Below are 17,530 nucleotides of genomic sequence, written 5' to 3'. Positions count from 1 at the left end.
TAACAGAATTAGCATGGTATAACATGCCATTTCGTGTCTTGGCCTTTATCTTGTTTTATTATATATTAATATGTGTGGTTGGATTCCCCATGCTGCCAGGTGGTGGTACAGTTGGCAAAGATCTTGGCTTTCATTATTGAAGCGCATGGGCATAGGAACAGCAGAGCTACAAAGAAACTCTTCTTCCACCATATTTATTTTACACTGAACAGTTTTTCTCTTTATTTATTTTTATTTGTTGGTTACATAATTGATCATGTTACCGAAAGTGCTAATACAGCTATGTATATACATCATTAAGGCTAAATAAGATCAGCAATAAACAGGAACCTTAATAAGGGTATAATGTGCTCAATTCACTAAGCTTATCTCCTGTCTTTTATAACATTTCTGAGCTGTTTCTAGAGTTATCATCATGGTGTTAAGGCATTTAGGGCTTGATCCACAAAGCGGTGCAAACTGTTTAGCACGGGTGTGCTAAACAGTTAGCACGTGATGTGCCGCGATTTGCGCGATCGCGGACTTTTGCGCGCGCAAAAGTCCGTGATATATCGCAAAAGTCCGCAAACGGCACTTCACGTGCTAACTGTTTAGCACACCCGTGCTAAACAGTTTGCACCGCTTTGTGAATCAAGCCCGTAGTATTTTATACCTAAAGTTAACTCTTCTGTCTTTAGGTTCATACACACGTCGGACTTAAAAGCGACCAGTCATCAGGCCCGCCCGCGGGCTGTCTTTCTGACGACAGTTTGCCGATGTGTACAGTCTGTCATCAGGCTGATAGGGCTGGTTTTGACTGATCCACTGGTAGCTTGTAAAAGTCCAACGTGTGTATGTGGCTTTTATGTTAAAGAGTAACTGTCAGGCTGCAGAAGCTAATTTAAACCTCTATTCTCCTGTGTTAAACAGTTTAGAAGGAAGCTCAAAAGCCATTAGTGAAGATAAACATTTCAGTTACCTTTGATGTGTGCTTATCTTAACCTCTGTTATAGACCCATAAAGACGCAAGCCGCAGCTAAACTGCAAAGCATTCTGGGGCCCTCCCCTCGGCTGCTAATGAGACGGTACAGCAGCTTGTGTAATCAGTCCAGAGCGAAGCACTGATAAATCTCCGGGCAGACTACACTGCAGGAGTCAGCTATTGTTCCTAGCCACATGGCTCATTAATATTCACTGCACACCGTGTTGTTCAAGAACGAGTGTATCTGTGATCAGAAGCAGGCAGGACATGACGACACATTTGGCTTCACAAACATGGAGCCTGCCATGAGCTGTCAGGAGCATCTATCTCTGCATATACTATATACAAATTCTGTGAAATCCAAACGTGGACAGTGAAATGCATATGTAATGTAAGTACAGCCAATCTTTAGCTACTGATATATGTGTTTATTTTCTCTGAGACCCTATACCTAACAGCTCCTCTTTAAGGAGAGATCTCTAAAGTTAACATTTCAATCCTTAAAATAACCACAGAATTCTAAAGTTAATTAACTGCATTTAGAATTCTAAAGAATTCTAAAGTTAATTAACTGCATGTGAAAATAACTACAGAGGAGGTAACTTAACTGCTTGCACACCGATGGGCGTGGCGTCATCAATGGGCGTGGCCATGGCAGCAGCCCCAGGACTGCCTAACGCCGATTCTAAGTCCTGGGGCAGCAGATCGCGCGTAGGCTGCGCGCATCTCTTGCTCGGGGGGGGCAGAGCTCCGCCCCTCCTTCAGTCTCCAAACGGCCGTCTATTTACATGTACAACTATCTGGAATCCGAATCCGGCCGGATACCTTAAAAATGGTCGGATATCCGGGTTACACGGATATCAGAAATCCGGATAAGCATCCCTGCCAGCAGCTACTTCCGTTTTCGGCGACAGGCGCTGACAGGCCTGGGAAAGCGAGTAATCCTGCGTTCCTGGCCACAATAGCGCCCTCTATACTGCTATTGCGGCCAGGAATGCGAAGAATCACTCGTGTACCCAGGCCTGTCAGCGCCTATCGCCGAAAACGGAAGTAGCTGCCAGCGGGGCCGGGAGGATCCGAGCGAGACTGCGTGGGCACCGGACAGCTGCAGGGGGCTGGTGGAAGCCCCAGGTGAGTAAAACTCATTTTTTTTTCTACCCTTAAGTGACCCTTTAAAGCAGATCCGAGATGAAAAACTAACTATGACAAGCAGCTTGTCTATATATGTAATGTTACCTAAAGTTTAGATAGTTTACACAACAAATCTAGCTGCAAACAGCTTTAACAGAATATGATTGATTATTCCTGTGATACAATGACAGCAGCCATGTTGTATGTAAACATTGCACAGAGGCAGGCTTATCTGCATCTTGAGCAAAAAACCTACCCCCCCCCCCCCCCCTTCAACCTCCTCCCCTCTGCCTCTGAAATCTCTGGCTAGTAATACCTCACTCTCCTCCTGCCCAGACTGAGCTCCCATGAGCCCTTGCTACTGTCTGAAAGTGCCTGTGGGCGTGGCTTGTGTAGTTTATAAGGAATTAGAGTATTAAAACAAAAACAAAAAAGTATTTGGCTTGAGGAATGCCCTATAAACAATAGGAAAGGAACACAATTATGCAATGAGTAAAAGTTCATCTCGGATCCACTTTAAAGACTGAAGTGATAAAATAACTCTCTCACTGTGAAAACTTATCTCTACTCCTTTAAGAACAAGCGACACCCATGCTAACCTAGAAATACAAAACACATATATAAGTAGATAAATACAACTTCTACTTACATAACAGATGTATTGTGCTATCCACGTAATGATTCCTGTGAATTTTATAAAGGAAAAGCAGAAAATCCTATTCTAGGCAGTGGCCATTTTGCCAAGCTAATGCTGACATTATATCCTCCCTGACTCTTGTTTCCCCCCTCCCTTCTCTTGCTCCTTGTGTATTCATTAGCTGCCCTCCTCCCAGAGTCTTCAGACATTCCCACTGAGGTGTATACTAACAACTGCACTGTTTTTTTTTATTTGCACATCCAATCTCTGAGTCACCTCTGCCTTGCTTGTAAACACAAGTAATTTAAGGGAGTTTCTGATAAGCAGCTGGCAGGGAAATAAATGGAAGAGGAGGAATATATTATAGATAAAAATAACTCCCAGCATTCAACTCTTTGGCACTGTTTGGCACTAGGGCCAGTGCTCCTAAAGTATGTGATAACTCCAAACCATACCAGCAGAAAAAGTTTTGCAAGTTTTGAATGCAGGATTAGAATTAACACTGAACATACCAATTGATGTGTGGTGTTAAGTTTTTTCTTGCCTTATTATCACCAGCATGATCTTAGTGAATTGAGGCCACTTTCTTTTCACAGGTCGAGACCGCTATTCAGTGTAGGGTTTAGGAATGAGCAGCCAAAATTTGTGAACTTGATTTTGCAGCGAATTTAGCTAGTTTCCTCTTAGTGAAAATTTGGATTTGCATTATTTTGCATTTGCATTTAAGTCTATGGGACTGATTTTCGTGGGTTGACTGGAAAGCCCCTATACATGATATTGATGTAAATGAGGTATGTGTATCAAGCAAACCCAGGGAACGTGTCAAAATAATCTTTATTTTTAAATTATTATTAAGAAAATATGTTTTTTGAGAAAACCGATTTTAACATTTAAAGGGGAAAATGTATTTAAAAACCATGTTGGATTGCAATTAGTTTCGCCATGCTTTAACCTATAATGCAGCTTTCAGGGTAGGAACACACTAGGCAGAATCGCATATGCATTTTCCACTATGTGCTATGGGAAAAACTCATGCGATTCTGCCTAGTGTGTTCCTTCCCTCACATGTGGAGGATCCATGGGAATTCCACATTGGGTTCTCCACATTTTTTCATATACATAAATCTGTGTTTTGCGATTTTTTCCGTTTCTCCCTGCTTTTCTGCGGTTTTTTTTAGCGCATTTGTATGTAAATTTTTGTATTGCAATTTTTCTGTGCACCCCAACGAAGTTAATTTTCATGAAAGCATATCTAATTAACTTTAAAATTGCATTCACATTTTTACACAAGACACAATTGTTTATCCTAATGCATCCAAATGTTATCCAAATGCACCCTTTTGTTAGAAACTGAAGACTAGAATGATGTTTACTATAATAGCTTTTCCATCTCTTACCTGGGTCAAACTGTACTAGTTTAGAAGGGCTTGTAGAAAAGTCTTTCCCATCCACAGCACTAATTCCATTTGCCTGTGAAAAATAGCAAACTATATGTTAAATACGACTAATGTTCTTTATGAAGAACAAACAAGTGTCCCTAGGTTATGGTAGAGGCATTACATTGTAGGACCCATAGTGAATATAGTTGGTTATGCAAATTGTGTGATGCACTTTCTAAAGCACAGTGGAAAATGCTCACAGTATCCAGGCAGTGGTAACTCCACAGTAAAAGGGTCTAAATGTGTGCCATTGCCATTATGTGGTTCTCAATATGCCTAGAAATGGTTATGGCGCAAGTTTTCTGGCAGCAATGCTGATATGGCAATTATGCTTCTGAAGCACACATCTTACACCAGTTTTCAGATAAGCCATCCTGACATGTCTTTTCTGCAAAGTAGTCATCATTGAATGGCTCAGAAAGCATTATAGCAAGAGTATTACCATTACAAGTGAGTATAATTTTCTGAACAAAGTCCTGTAGATCTCTTATGACAAATGTACATGAATGGTTATAAGCAGGGCTGAGAGAAACATTCTGAATTCACTCCTTCACAGAATGGACATACATTCAGCCCAAGTAGGCAATTCTTAGTGTAATAATTATAACAGTGGTTTTACCATTAGAGTAATGAAAGCAGAGTCCAGAAGGTGACCTCTTCTAATGATCTTCAAAGACACCATTGCCTCAGTTTCACACACATCAGACTTGGCTTGAAGCAATTCAACGTAAGACCATTTCAAATTTAAGCTGTATAATAAATTAAAAGAAAATCCAGTGACATTTAGTGCAGATTATTTATTTTACTACAACTGATGCGTCCATTAAAGCAAGCTCTTAGCTTTCCTCTGCTTGCCTGAGTTTTCATTTATCTTTATCATCTGTCCAGTATGGTTTGAAAGAATTTAGGACCAAAAGTGCAGTTTTAGCAGAAATGTTAAAATCAATGTCTATGTATTTTGTAGTATATACAGGCGCTGATCCAAACTTTATCTTATGTGTATGTTCCACCAGCTGCTCAGGATAAACCACATCCACAATAGGTTCCAAGAAAAATGCATACAAATCCACAGCGCTTGGTACTCAAATCGGCATCTGCAGTAACCCCACAGTGCTCAAAAGCATATTTCCACAGTGACCATCACCAGAAATAAACCAAGAAAGGTCACTTCTCCATCCAAGAATCACATAAACATTTATTAGAGGCTGAATCTACATCACATATACAATGACTTACTTCCAGGGTCCTTTTGACACTCAGTGTTCCCTGATGACAGCGCAAGGCCGAAACCGGTAGGAACTGGAGACTGGGCAATTTATATGAGATCGTTTTTTGGATTTTAAATGTGTACTGGGTTACACTATATGCTTTTAACTACTAAGGGTCCCTGTCAAAAGGACCCTGGAAGTAAGTCATTGTATATGTGATGTAGATTCAGCCTCTAATAAATGTTTATGTGATTCTTGGATGGAGAAGTGACCTTTCTTGATTTATTTCTGGCGATGGTCACTGTGGAAATATGCTTTTGACCACTGTGGGGTTACTGCAGATGCCGATTTGAGAACCAAGTGCTGTGGATTTGTATGCAAAATCAATGTCTAAAGTTAGATATGTTAAACTGTAACTGTCGGGCATAATATCAAAAATCAATTCTTTACTTTTATCTGGTAAACAAGTAATAAGGATGCTAACCAGGCAATCCACTAGTTAAAATTACTATTACTTTTCTTGTTGATAAATGATCATTCCCCAGTTTACCTGACTCTTATTAGGTACACACAAAATTTGATACGCAAAAAGGAAGTTGCAGGGCATGCTGGGTTGTCCTTTTTTGCGTCTCTACTTCCCCTCAGACTTAACTAATGCAGCCTGATTGGCTGAAGCCTCTTTCCCTCCTGTTTTCCCCTCCCACACCTCTGTTCCTCACTGATTGGCTAGTAATTCTCATGCTGAGATAATGCACTTTCTATAGTGGAGGGCAGGCAATGCATACACAATCAGGCAGAGAATAAGGGAGGAAATAACATCAGGATTGGCTTCAAAATAGCCACACTTAAAATGGGAAATGCTAAGAAGGATTTCTCTTTTTTTACTGTAGAAAAATCACTAAAATCAAAACTTGGACAGTATAATACATATGTAATGTAAGTAGAGCAAGTATGTATCTACTTATATATGTGTTTTATTTTTGTTTTTGAGATAGTGTGGCGACAGCTCCTCTTTAATGTGAACCCAAGGTGAAAATAAACTGATGAGATAAACAATTATATTTATCCAAATAAGTGTATAGATACCAGGCGCAGAAACAGTGAGTTTGAGATTTCCTCAGAAACTCCTCAGCTGCGTGTTAAAAAAAGGGGATTCCCTCTTCCCTTAGAATTAATACAGATTAAACAGCGATAACACGCGCTAAAATTCAAATGGCTACTTTATTAAAAACCTTCATGAATCATATGCTCTACTCGTTCACAAATATTCCCATGTATGCCCTTAGTGGGTTAATTCCTCATCCATACACCACACATCCACAATGAAGGGCCCTTCAGTACTCACAAACTCTGAAATCAGGATGGGGTATGTTCCTGATTAAGAAAAAAGGGGGATAAAAAAGCTTAAAACAAATGTTCAAAGTTTTCCACAGGAAGCGTTCACTATGCCCCCTTACTCGTGACCAGTGGTTGCACTCTCTTCATCCCCGCCTGCATAAGCGGTGTATGTATAAATTCCAAAGACTCACGTGTCCTTATAGTATCATTGGTTAGCGTCTCCACACGGGATATTATCCGCAATAACTTCAATAAGTCCCACCAGCGCTCCGCAACATTCGTCCTGTTTGTAAAAAGGCAACTTCCAAGTGTCCCTTCCACGCCGGCTGTCTCGTACAGGCCGCGTCACTTCCGCCACTCAGGCTCAGCGAGCCGCTCTCAGTACTTCTGCCCGGCTGTGTTGCACTAGGATCAGCTTACACGGTGACGTCACCTTAGGATTTTGGAACTTTGTCTCATGGGCAGCAGCTGCGCGCTTTCGCTACATGCCCAGTTCTTCGTCCTAGATTAGCGTTGCCCACACTAAACGATAGCGTTCTCTCACCTCAACGCGTTTCAGCCAATTAACGATGGCCTTCAACAGGAGGATTTTTAGCTTAAGGAGCAGCCAGCCATTCCCATCCATTATATATCCCCCATGGATCCGCCCTTTCACATGTCACTAGGGGCAAAGTTCACCACCACCTAAATACATTTTTCCGAAGCAAAAAGTGCAAATGTATGATTTTCCAAGGACTAATACCTTACATCTCATTCCAACATTCAATCGTAAATTTAAAAGACATATGCAATACTAAAATTACAGTCTCTCATCTCATAATACCTCATATTAAGTTCCACATCACACCTATTAACCCACCAATGGCCAATCACCACCTTCAATCATACTGATCCATACATGTTGGAATCATTCAATAAGTCGATACCAAAACCCACTAAGGGCATACATGGGAATATTTGTGAACGAGTAGAGCATATGATTCATGAAGGTTTTTAATAAAGTAGCCATTTGAATTTTAGCGCGTGTTATCGCTGTTTAATTATATTTATCCTCCTACTCCTAAAAGTGACTTTTTTTTTTTTTAGATATTCCTTGTTTTTATTTTACATTTAAACATTTACAAAGTAGATTGAATGTGTTGCTGTCTCTGCTCAATGGCAGTCTATTAAGTGTCCCTAAATGAAAATACATGAACTATTGAACTTTTTCTATCTCCCCTGCTCTCAGAAGTTGTATTCTGTCAGGAAAACTTTTATGGCTATAATTTGCTTATCAGTGATGTTCACTATATTCCTGACAAGGTGAAAACAAGACAGAAGCTGTCACTTCCATGCATAAAAAAATAACTCTTTCAGGCAGAAAAATAAACAAGTAAAACAATCTGGTTATTAATATGTATTGCACTGTGCATACACATGTTTATCTCATCATGTCACGTCGCCTCGGGTACACTTTAAAAGCACAGCTCAATAATGATTCAAGAAGGTTCAAGAAGAAGATTCAAGGTAGGTCCAGATTTCCGTTCCATAATTACTTTGTTGTGTATGCCCTCTTAATTGTGTGGCAAAATATAACCTAATTATTCAATACCTGTAAAATAATTACAAGAGCTCCTTAGAACTCAGATAGGATGATTTAAAAAAAAGTCCTCTAGCCTCCCCCTAACACCGCTACCTATTTCCCCAATTTGCCCCGTGCCTGTTTGGTTTGTGTAAGTCTTTCTCTACTAGCCTGTAGCCTAGAGTGTGGCTACATCAGTGCATATTTAGTATAGAGTGGGCACAGAAGTGGAGATTGTGTCAGAGATTGCTTTAACCGACATTTGATGGAATGTTGATCCTCCACTAGATTTGTACTGCTTGATGCAGTATAAAGCTATGACAACATTGCTCCGGTGCCACCCCTGCTCACTCAGCTTCACAACCTTCCATGTCAATCTAAAAAAAGAACAGCTTTTCTCAATAAACGTTAGATTGAGATAGACCCAGTTTGTAAAATATTTCTGTTAGATGTGATGGTATTAGTAATTCTAACTTCACATCCGTAAAACCATCTAATGGTGTACAGTAGTCTTTAGTCTAGGTACAGAAGACATTGGCGAAAGTACTATTGCATGGTGGTTGCCGTTTAGATTTGGCTTGTCAGCTATGAAGGGTAATTAATGCCAAAGTGACCTATTATGGCACCATGAAAAAGACTAGGCAGCAGTGGCGTATCTAGGGAAAACTGCGCCTATAGAAAACACTGAAATCACCCCTCCCCTCCCTTCCCGGGAGAAGGGTGGGAGGGGCACACCATCCAAATATATGTAGCCTTGGTTGATTTGGTTGTGTCCAAGTTGGAGTAAAGCATGGCACGTAAGAATGGAGTATCACAAGAGTGTATGCCTATAAATATGCCTCTAACATACAACATACAAAGCCCTCCATGAGTTGTGCCCTCCATACATCTCATCACTAATCTCGCGATATTGTCCCTCCCGCAACCTCCACTCCTCCCAAGAAATTCTCCTGGCCTCTAAGCTGATCACCTCCTCTCGCATCCAAGACTTTACACGAGCATCATCCCTTATCTGGAACTCTCTTCCACAGCCTGTATGTCATGCTCCTAACCTGGACATCTTCAAACGCACTCTTAAAACACACCTTTTCAGACAAGCTTATAACATTCTATAGCCCTTATTTACTTATTTGACACAATGTAATCAGAGGCAAAGGGTCACTGACTCATCCATCCTTCACCCCCTTACCTAATGTGTCCCCCACTACCCATTAGATTGTAAGCTCGCAAGGTCAGGGTCCTCCTCCTAATGAACACATGAGCTGGTGGTAATTTCAAATGCAGCCTTAGTGGTATGGGCTGGCGTTCTCCTCGCTGTTCAACAAAATGTAAGTTACACATTTTTTTTGCTTAGCTGCTCCCAAGGTTTTAAATTTAGGTTAGGTCACTTGCCCGGAGGTTTGCCTCACCGTGGCGCAAGTGTCTAGTACATTATACTTTGCATGAAAACCATATTGGAAGCTAAAGTTCCTCCTAGCGTAATAAATGTTAGCACTTGTTTTGGATGCAGGGCATGCATTTTTCAGTCTAGCAGAGACGGTGTATGCCTGTGCGATTAACCATTTAATTGCAGCATGTGTTTAGGGATGCGCAGCCTTTCCCCCACTGTTTCTTAACTCTGTAAGTATGTAACTATCAGGTTAGCTGCTCCCAGCCCCTCCTCCTGAGTTTCCTGTTTTCATGATAAGTAGTAGCAGATTTGCATATGATTTGCATCTGAATTGAATGCGAAGTGTGCAGAAAGTCTATTTAGGTGCTGCACACATGAGCTGGTGGTCATTTCAGATGCAGCCTAAGGCCTCTTGCACACTGCAAGCGATTCCGATTCAGATTCCGCTTTTTAATCAGTTTTTACATCCGATTCAGATTCCGATTTGCAGTTTGCTCCCTGCACACTGCAAATCGGAATCTGAATCGGATGTAAAAACTGATTAAAAAGCGGAATCTGAATCGGAAATGCATGCAGTGTGCAAGAGGCCTTAGTGGTATGCGCTGTCGTTCTCCTTGCTGTTCAACAAAATGTAAGTTACACATTTTTTTTGCTTAGCTGCTCCCAAGGTTTTAAATTTAGGTTAGGTCACTTGTCCGGAGGTTTGCCTCACCGTGGCGCAAGTGTCTAGTACATTATACTTTGCATGCAAACCATATTGGAAGCTAAAGTTCCTCCTAGCGTAATAAATGTTAGCACTTGTTTTGGATGCAGGGCATGCATTTTTCAGTCTAGCAGAGGTGGTGTATGCCTGTGCGATTAACCATTCATTTGCAGCATGTGTTTAGGGATGTGCAGCCTTTCCCCCACTGTTTCTTAACTCTGCAAGTATGTAACTATCAGGTTAGCTGCTCCCAGCCCCTCCTCCTGAGTTTCCTGTTTTCATGATAAGTAGTAGCAGATTTGCATATGATTTGCATCTGAATTGAATACGAAGTGTGCAGAAAGTCTATTTAGGTGCTGCACACATGAGGTGGTGGTCATTTCAGATGCAGCCTTAGTGGTATACGCTGGCGTTCTCCTCGCTCCTCCTCCTAATGTTTACTGTTTTGTCACAATATTTGTGCTGCTTGGAATCTGTTGTACATTTTGTTAGTGTATCTATGTTCCCCTTGTCGTCTTATTGTGCTTTGTAAAGCGCTGCGGAACATGTTGGCGCTATATAAATAAATAATAATAATAATAATATTCCCCAATCAACGGTTAGGCAGCTTGTTAACCTAAAAGATGTAACCAGACAGCAGAATGTCCCCCAGATAAAAACTAGTATATGTATGTAGAACACCAAGGATGCTATGGAGCAGCGCCCACATTATGTTTGGCCCACTCTAGACCACCAGACTACCAGATAAGCTATGTTAGAGATAAAGCCCTAGATCAGCAGGGAAGCCATATAGGGGATGGAGGAAGCACTACAAACAGGGAAATGTTTTGTGGTGGGAGGGGGACCACTAAACACCAGGGAACTGTATACGGTAGGGAGAGGCCACTAGATACCAGGGAACGTTATAGTGGAGGGTGGACTACTAAACACACCAGGGAACTGTATAAGAGAGGTAGGAGGGCCACTAGACGCCAGGGAACTGTATAGAGGAGGAAGGGGCAACTAGACACCAAGGACCTGCATAGGAGAGGAAGGGTGGGCCACTATACACTCCAGGGAACTGTATAAGGGTAATAGGAGGGCTATTAGAAACCATGGAATTGTATAGGGGAGGGAGGAGGACCACTAGACACCAAAAAAACTGTATAGGGGAGGGAGGGGGCTATTAGACACCAAGGTATCAGGGAGGGAGGTGGCCACTAGACATTAAGTTTGGCCTGCGGCTTGATCCCAGTTTTTCATTTCGGCCTCCTTTGTATTGTATATGAGGTTGACTGTAGATTGTCATCTGAAATGTCTGCAAATGATTGTTTTAGGTGAAAAAAATCTTCCGGCTGTGCTTAAATATCCAATCAGATAAAATAAAAAATGGCTGACTTATGTAAACTCACTAAGTTATGAGAGTGCTTCTTTCATCTATTTCTTATTCACTAGTATATACAAGTTGCTTGCTTAACATGTACCTTATGTAAAACCTGGCTTGGTTAAATTACTGATTGAACTACAGCAATAGGCATTATGAAATATAGGTTTCATTGCTGCAAAACCCATTGTTTCTTTTATTTGTATCCATAAGACATTATGATCTTATGCAATTCCTGTGGTGTAAAAGGGGTTATTGCCAAGTGAAAGTTTTCTTCTCCTCTCGCCATGGCAAATGTTACATCATAAGACAAGAAGGACATCTAGTGGTAAAAAGCTTGACTGCAATAGCTGGAAATACATGTATCTTGTTTTTTTATTATTCATACCACTGACCAAAAAAACAAACAGTGAAGCAGAGATTGACGACGATGTACGTCAAAGCAGACATGACAAGTATAATGAACTTACTATACAGAATGATTTAAAGATTTAAAATTCTGATCTAAAAGATTCTATGGGCTCGATTCACAAAGCGGTGCTAACCCAGTTAGAGACTTTAGGCGTGATAACCATTGCACCACGCTGGTGAAAAGCCAGTTTAGGCGTGATAAGTTTAGGCATGATAAGTTTAGGCATGCTAAGTTTAGATAAGTTTAGATCGCACGCAAAGTCCCGCACGCAAAGCAGCGCCATTAAACTCTGTGCGAAGTGCACCAGACTTTTTGTTGATCAAGCTGAACTTTTGATCAGCTGTGCACTGCTGTGCTAACCCAGTTAGTGCTTAAACTTATCATGCCTAAACTTATCACACCTAAACTTAACATGCCTAAACTTATCACACCTAAACTTATCATGCCTAAACTGAGTTTAGGCATGATAAAGGGCTTTTCACCAGTGTGCTAACTGTTAGCACCGCTTTGTGAATCAGGCCCTATGTTTAGTAAACCCAAGCAACCTGACCTTACAAGGATACACATTGTTACATACAGATGGCTGTGCGATCGGAACGCAACCCGTACGATCGCACGCCATCTGCGTTTCCATATGTTGCGTGGCTGATCCCATTCACTTGTAGTGAATGGATCAGCCGTGCGTTTTGCTAAAAAATGCGTGCAGCATGTGTTCCCGCACCGCACTGGTACGGAACACATACAGTGTGAACATCAGACAGTGCAGTCTGCACTTCTGATATTCGTGTGTGTCTGCCTCCTGCACGCGTTGCCGAAATACGAACAGCAACGCTTGTAATGTGAACGGGGCCTTACTTTTGTAATTTGTCCGTTCAGTTGTAGTATTTAATCCCAAATCTGCACTAGTTGTAAATATCACATATCTACTCTATAGACTATATGTAATCACAAAACTGTTCTAATTTTTTCCATATATTGCATTCCATCCAATTTCAGCAAAGCCTGCAAGTAAAATTATATTGAGGGCCTAGAACACTGATGTCTCAGACTTACAAGATTGTGAAATTCTGCATTTCTGCCCCCTGCCACTCCCAACCACCCTCATCGAGCACAGAAGGTTGGGGGTCATCTTAGACACCGGAAAATACAGCCTTGTATTTGTTTGCCTATCTGTTGAGACCCAGCCTGTGACCCCCGACTAAGACTGGTCTCTGCCTGTCCCTGACCTTAACCTGTGAAACTCATTTACGCTTGATTGCCGCCTGCCTCTGATCCTTGCCTGTGACCTTGACTACACCTTGCCTGCTGCCTGCCCTGAACCATTTGGCCTGTGATCCCTAATCTGCTTATCTCCATCTGTACTGACCTTCTGCCTGAGATTCCGATTGCCTCCACAAGTGCCTCAAGTGTAATGGTATACACCCCTGTCTGCAGTACCAAATCTAGCAGGAATTGCATAAGTTCAGCAAAATTCAGTTGAAAGGGTTCGGTCAAACATAATCATAGACTATGTCACCAGCAGGGAGCACCATGTACAGGTATACCCTCTCAATTCCTCCCTTACCATTTACCCACATCTGCATACTAGAAGCTGCAAAGAAGACACAAACACTGGTGCACATGACAGGCGGGCGCCCTAGGCTCTGCCACTGCCCAGGACCCCGTCTGGGGGGCATTGAGAGGGTATACCTGCATGTGGTGCCCACTGCTGGTGACATAATCTATGATTATGTCTGACTGAACCCTCTCACCTGAATGTTGCTGAACTTATGCAAGTCCTGCTAGATTTGGTACTGCAGACACGAGTGTATACCAATACACTTGATTGGCTTATAGGCTGTCTGTAGACTATATTAAATAGCAGATTGCTGGCTGGGAGTGAGCATTTGCTTCTTGTGTGTTTTGCATTCAGCATTTAGATGGAGGCAGTGTGGATGAATCCCATGATAGTGGGAATACCGGGCTCACCTGCACCCCCTCTCTTGGTGTCGCATGGAGCTTTGGGGGTCATGGGCGGTGGCAGTGTCCAGGGCTCCCACCTGTCATCTGCACCAGTGTTTGTCTTTGTCACTGGTGGGGCAATCACGGGGGTTGTGACCTGGTGACCACCACGCAGCAAAGAAGTGGGTAGCGGCCCATCATCCCTTGTTCTGTTGAAGACCCGTGGTCACTTAGATTCCATGCCCTGGGAGAACCCACGACAACCACCTGTGAAAAGTTCAACAGGCCCCTTGTCAAGAAGTCCATAACAGGAACTGGCCTTCAACCACAACTACTGGCTTTCTGCATATTTGGCAGCCTCATCTCCAGTATGACCACCTCGTGGTTCATCACAGACCAGCCACATCCTCACCATATCTCAGTCGTGGCCCTACTCTCCCTCCAAGCAGTGACTGGTATACAGAAGCTGTGTACTAGCATAATGGGTGGAGCACTATGGGCTCGATTCACTAAAGCATGATAACTGCTATCACAGCAGTTATCCACAATCTGCCGTGCAAAGGTTTTCACGCGCACATCGTTACTTCGCATGACAAGCGATCACGCGCAAACCTTCGCTTACCACACGAAGTAACGCTGTGCGCGTGAAAACCTTTGCGCACAGCAGATCGCATGATAACTGTTGTGATCACGCTATAGTGAATCGAGCCCAATGAGTGAGAGATGAGAAAAATGGGAGGCAGAAGATAATCGGGAACATTGTAATAGATATGGGACAGTATATTGCGGAGGCACTGGATGTGTACACGGAGACATAATGTTGTTCCTGACCCCTTTCAAAGGAAATCTATTTCTAATTCAGCCCCAGTAATGATTTTCCTACTCTGTCTCTTGCCAGTTACCATCAATTTTTTTTCTATGTATTTTTTTGTCTCTCCATCTTCATCCTGTCCCTTCTTACATTTTAAGCAAGTACTTCAATTTTGAAAAAAAAAAAGTGCAAGAAAGTCTAACCATCACTTTATGTTGACCAAGTAACACAATTCTTGAATTGAAATGAATCTATCAGCACAAACTAGTGCTGCATACAATCTGCATTTTTTTTCTTTTTTTCTCTGCATACTATCTGCATGAAACTATTAGCACCTAATTGGCCATCTCTGCTAACCTCTTCCAGACCACTGCAGTCAAAATCTATGCCCTGTTTATATCTTCTTAAGAATGCCGGGGCAAAGATTTCAACTTCCGCAGCAGCACTCACTCCCCGTCTCGTTGTCTGCCCCGAACCAGCGAAGCTGCAGTCTGCTTGCTCTGCTGTCACGATGACAGCAGGGCTCCTCATCTCTGGCTCCTGACCCCATGATTACTGTGAGCCAATCACAGTGATCACTGCTTGTTTTATAGAAACAAGTCCCTAGTCCTTAAAGCAAACCTGAACTGAAAAATAAAAGTAAAAATAAACATACACACGTCATACTTAACTCCTGCAAAATGTGCTTATCAATCTCTTTCCCATATCTTGTTTGTCCTTATAAAAATGGAGATGACATAACAGCTTCCGGATCAGCAGTCCATTAACCAGTAATGTTGCTTGAGCCATTGGGAAACATGGACATTATCTTGCACATCAGTTGTCCTTTCAGTTATTACTGACAGAAACTGATATAGTGAAAAAGGGCCCTAAGGTTTTCAGCTTCCTGGGAGACAAGGTTGACAAGATCTTGTCAGAACTGGAAGGAATCATTGTTAGAAGAAATAGTGAGCTCCTGAGAGGAACTGACTGAGGTAAATATATGTCATATATTTACCCTAAAATCCAGTGATGTGCCTTTATTAGATGAAAATGAGATTATATACTGAAATCTGCTCAGGGCAAACTACCAACTGAAAATACAAAAGTGAAATAGAATTTAATAAACTGAATGTGGTATTTGCCAAAACATATTACGACATACGTATGGGGTGCAGCTCTGTTTCCAGCTGGATCTGAAACGTCAAATTCCACAGCGTCTTCATACGTGTCAAGCGAGGGATTTATGATGTATAATATGGACTTGCTGTTTAAATCCTTTTGAGTGAATGTTTCTTTAATAAATCTGCCTGTTAAATTCAATGTTTAATGAAGAGAAAAGAGAATAATTAAAGAATATTTATTTAATGAATTGGTATAGCTAACATATTCTGCATCACCTACACATCTAGAAGCCTCTAGAGAAGCCACTTGCTCTCTTGCAATAGTTCGTGTTAGTAGGTATTGTGCAGTTGTTACACTTTCACACCTACCTGATGTAACGTTTTCCAGGTAACTTTTCTGAGGGCCACTTATTATGTTGAAGACAATATTTTCATCATCTGTACCAAGATCTACAGCCTTGAGTTCTCTTGAAGTAATGTAAATTCCATACTGACCATCTCTGATGAGCTGAACTTTAGTAGCACATTGAAGATGAGCAATTTTGGGACTGGAGCCATCCGGAAGATCTACCTGTACAGAAGTGTAGAGTTGGAGGTCATTTTTTGTTTGTCCATGTTCAGCGCAGAGGAAGTTATACAATGTGCAGCAATACCGCTATGGCAGTTTTTAGAAGTGTTGGGTTAGGTTGGGTTTGCGTTCACATTTTGCACGTTTCATTGTAATATATCGTGAGTTATAATCACAAAGCAATGCGCTGCAATAGTCCCAAAATGGGCCCATTCACATTGACACACTGGCACCGTAGCAGGTCAGGGTGTAATAAAACACTGGACACCGTGCACCTTATGCCTGCATCACCTGAAACATTACCTGTCCACGGCCTCCGCTTGTCCTCCGCTTCTTCCGGGATTCTCCATACACGTGCACCACGTTGTTGCCTAGTATCGTGGCTGCGTGTGTGATGTCTGACGTCACACGCGCATGCCCTTACTAGGCAACCATGTGTGGCGTGTGTGTATGTAGAAGAGGAATTCCAGAAGCAGTGGAGGAGAAGCGGAGGCTTCGGAAAGGTAATGTATCACTTGCACGGGGCACATTTAACATTACAGAGTGACAGTGCCGGGGGGGGGGGGGGGGGGGCAGTTTTGTTGCATTCTTTGCAAGTCCTGAAATTGCATAGCGTTACCGCCACACACCTGATCGAGCAAGTCAGCCCAACATCTTGCAGCATGTGCGATCAATTATGGGACCCATTTCAGGAACAAAATTGGTCGCATTGTCGGTCAGGCATGCACTTGGTGGCACCAATTTTCATTCAATTTGATTATAATAATCAAATTGGATGGTCGATTGGCCGCCAAGTCGCCTGATACTACCTTTACCAAACCAAGTTGCCAAGTCACCTGATGTATGGCTAGCCTTCAACAATCTGAAACCTGATTGCAATAAAGACTGGATTCTTAAAGAATAACCTCAAAGTGTTCTGTCAAGTTACAGATACTAAAGTATTACAAACACGTGTGTATTTGTT

At 42.0% G+C, this 17,530-nt stretch overlaps 1 protein-coding gene across 3 annotated transcripts in view; it reads right to left on the bottom strand.

The window, feature by feature from the left end:
• Nucleotides 1-17,530, bottom strand: part of FREM1 (FRAS1 related extracellular matrix 1) — a 225,559-nt gene that overhangs the window by 38,382 nt on the left and 169,647 nt on the right. For all 3 annotated transcript variants that reach the window (XM_068234783.1, XM_068234786.1, XM_068234788.1), the window contains 4 exons: nt 16,368-16,569; nt 16,040-16,184; nt 4,788-4,917; nt 4,127-4,199 (listed from right to left, as the gene is read on the bottom strand). In XM_068234783.1, the coding sequence (XP_068090884.1) occupies nt 4,127-4,199; nt 4,788-4,917; nt 16,040-16,184; nt 16,368-16,569 (550 nt within the window). The remainder of the gene's footprint in view (nt 1-4,126; nt 4,200-4,787; nt 4,918-16,039; nt 16,185-16,367; nt 16,570-17,530) is intronic.

The sequence above is a fragment of the Hyperolius riggenbachi genome, chromosome 1, assembly GCF_040937935.1.
Source record: "Hyperolius riggenbachi isolate aHypRig1 chromosome 1, aHypRig1.pri, whole genome shotgun sequence".
Taxonomy (NCBI): domain Eukaryota; kingdom Metazoa; phylum Chordata; class Amphibia; order Anura; family Hyperoliidae; genus Hyperolius; species Hyperolius riggenbachi.
Note: the sequence above shows the minus strand (reverse complement) of the source record. Positions and strands in the feature narration are given on the sequence as shown.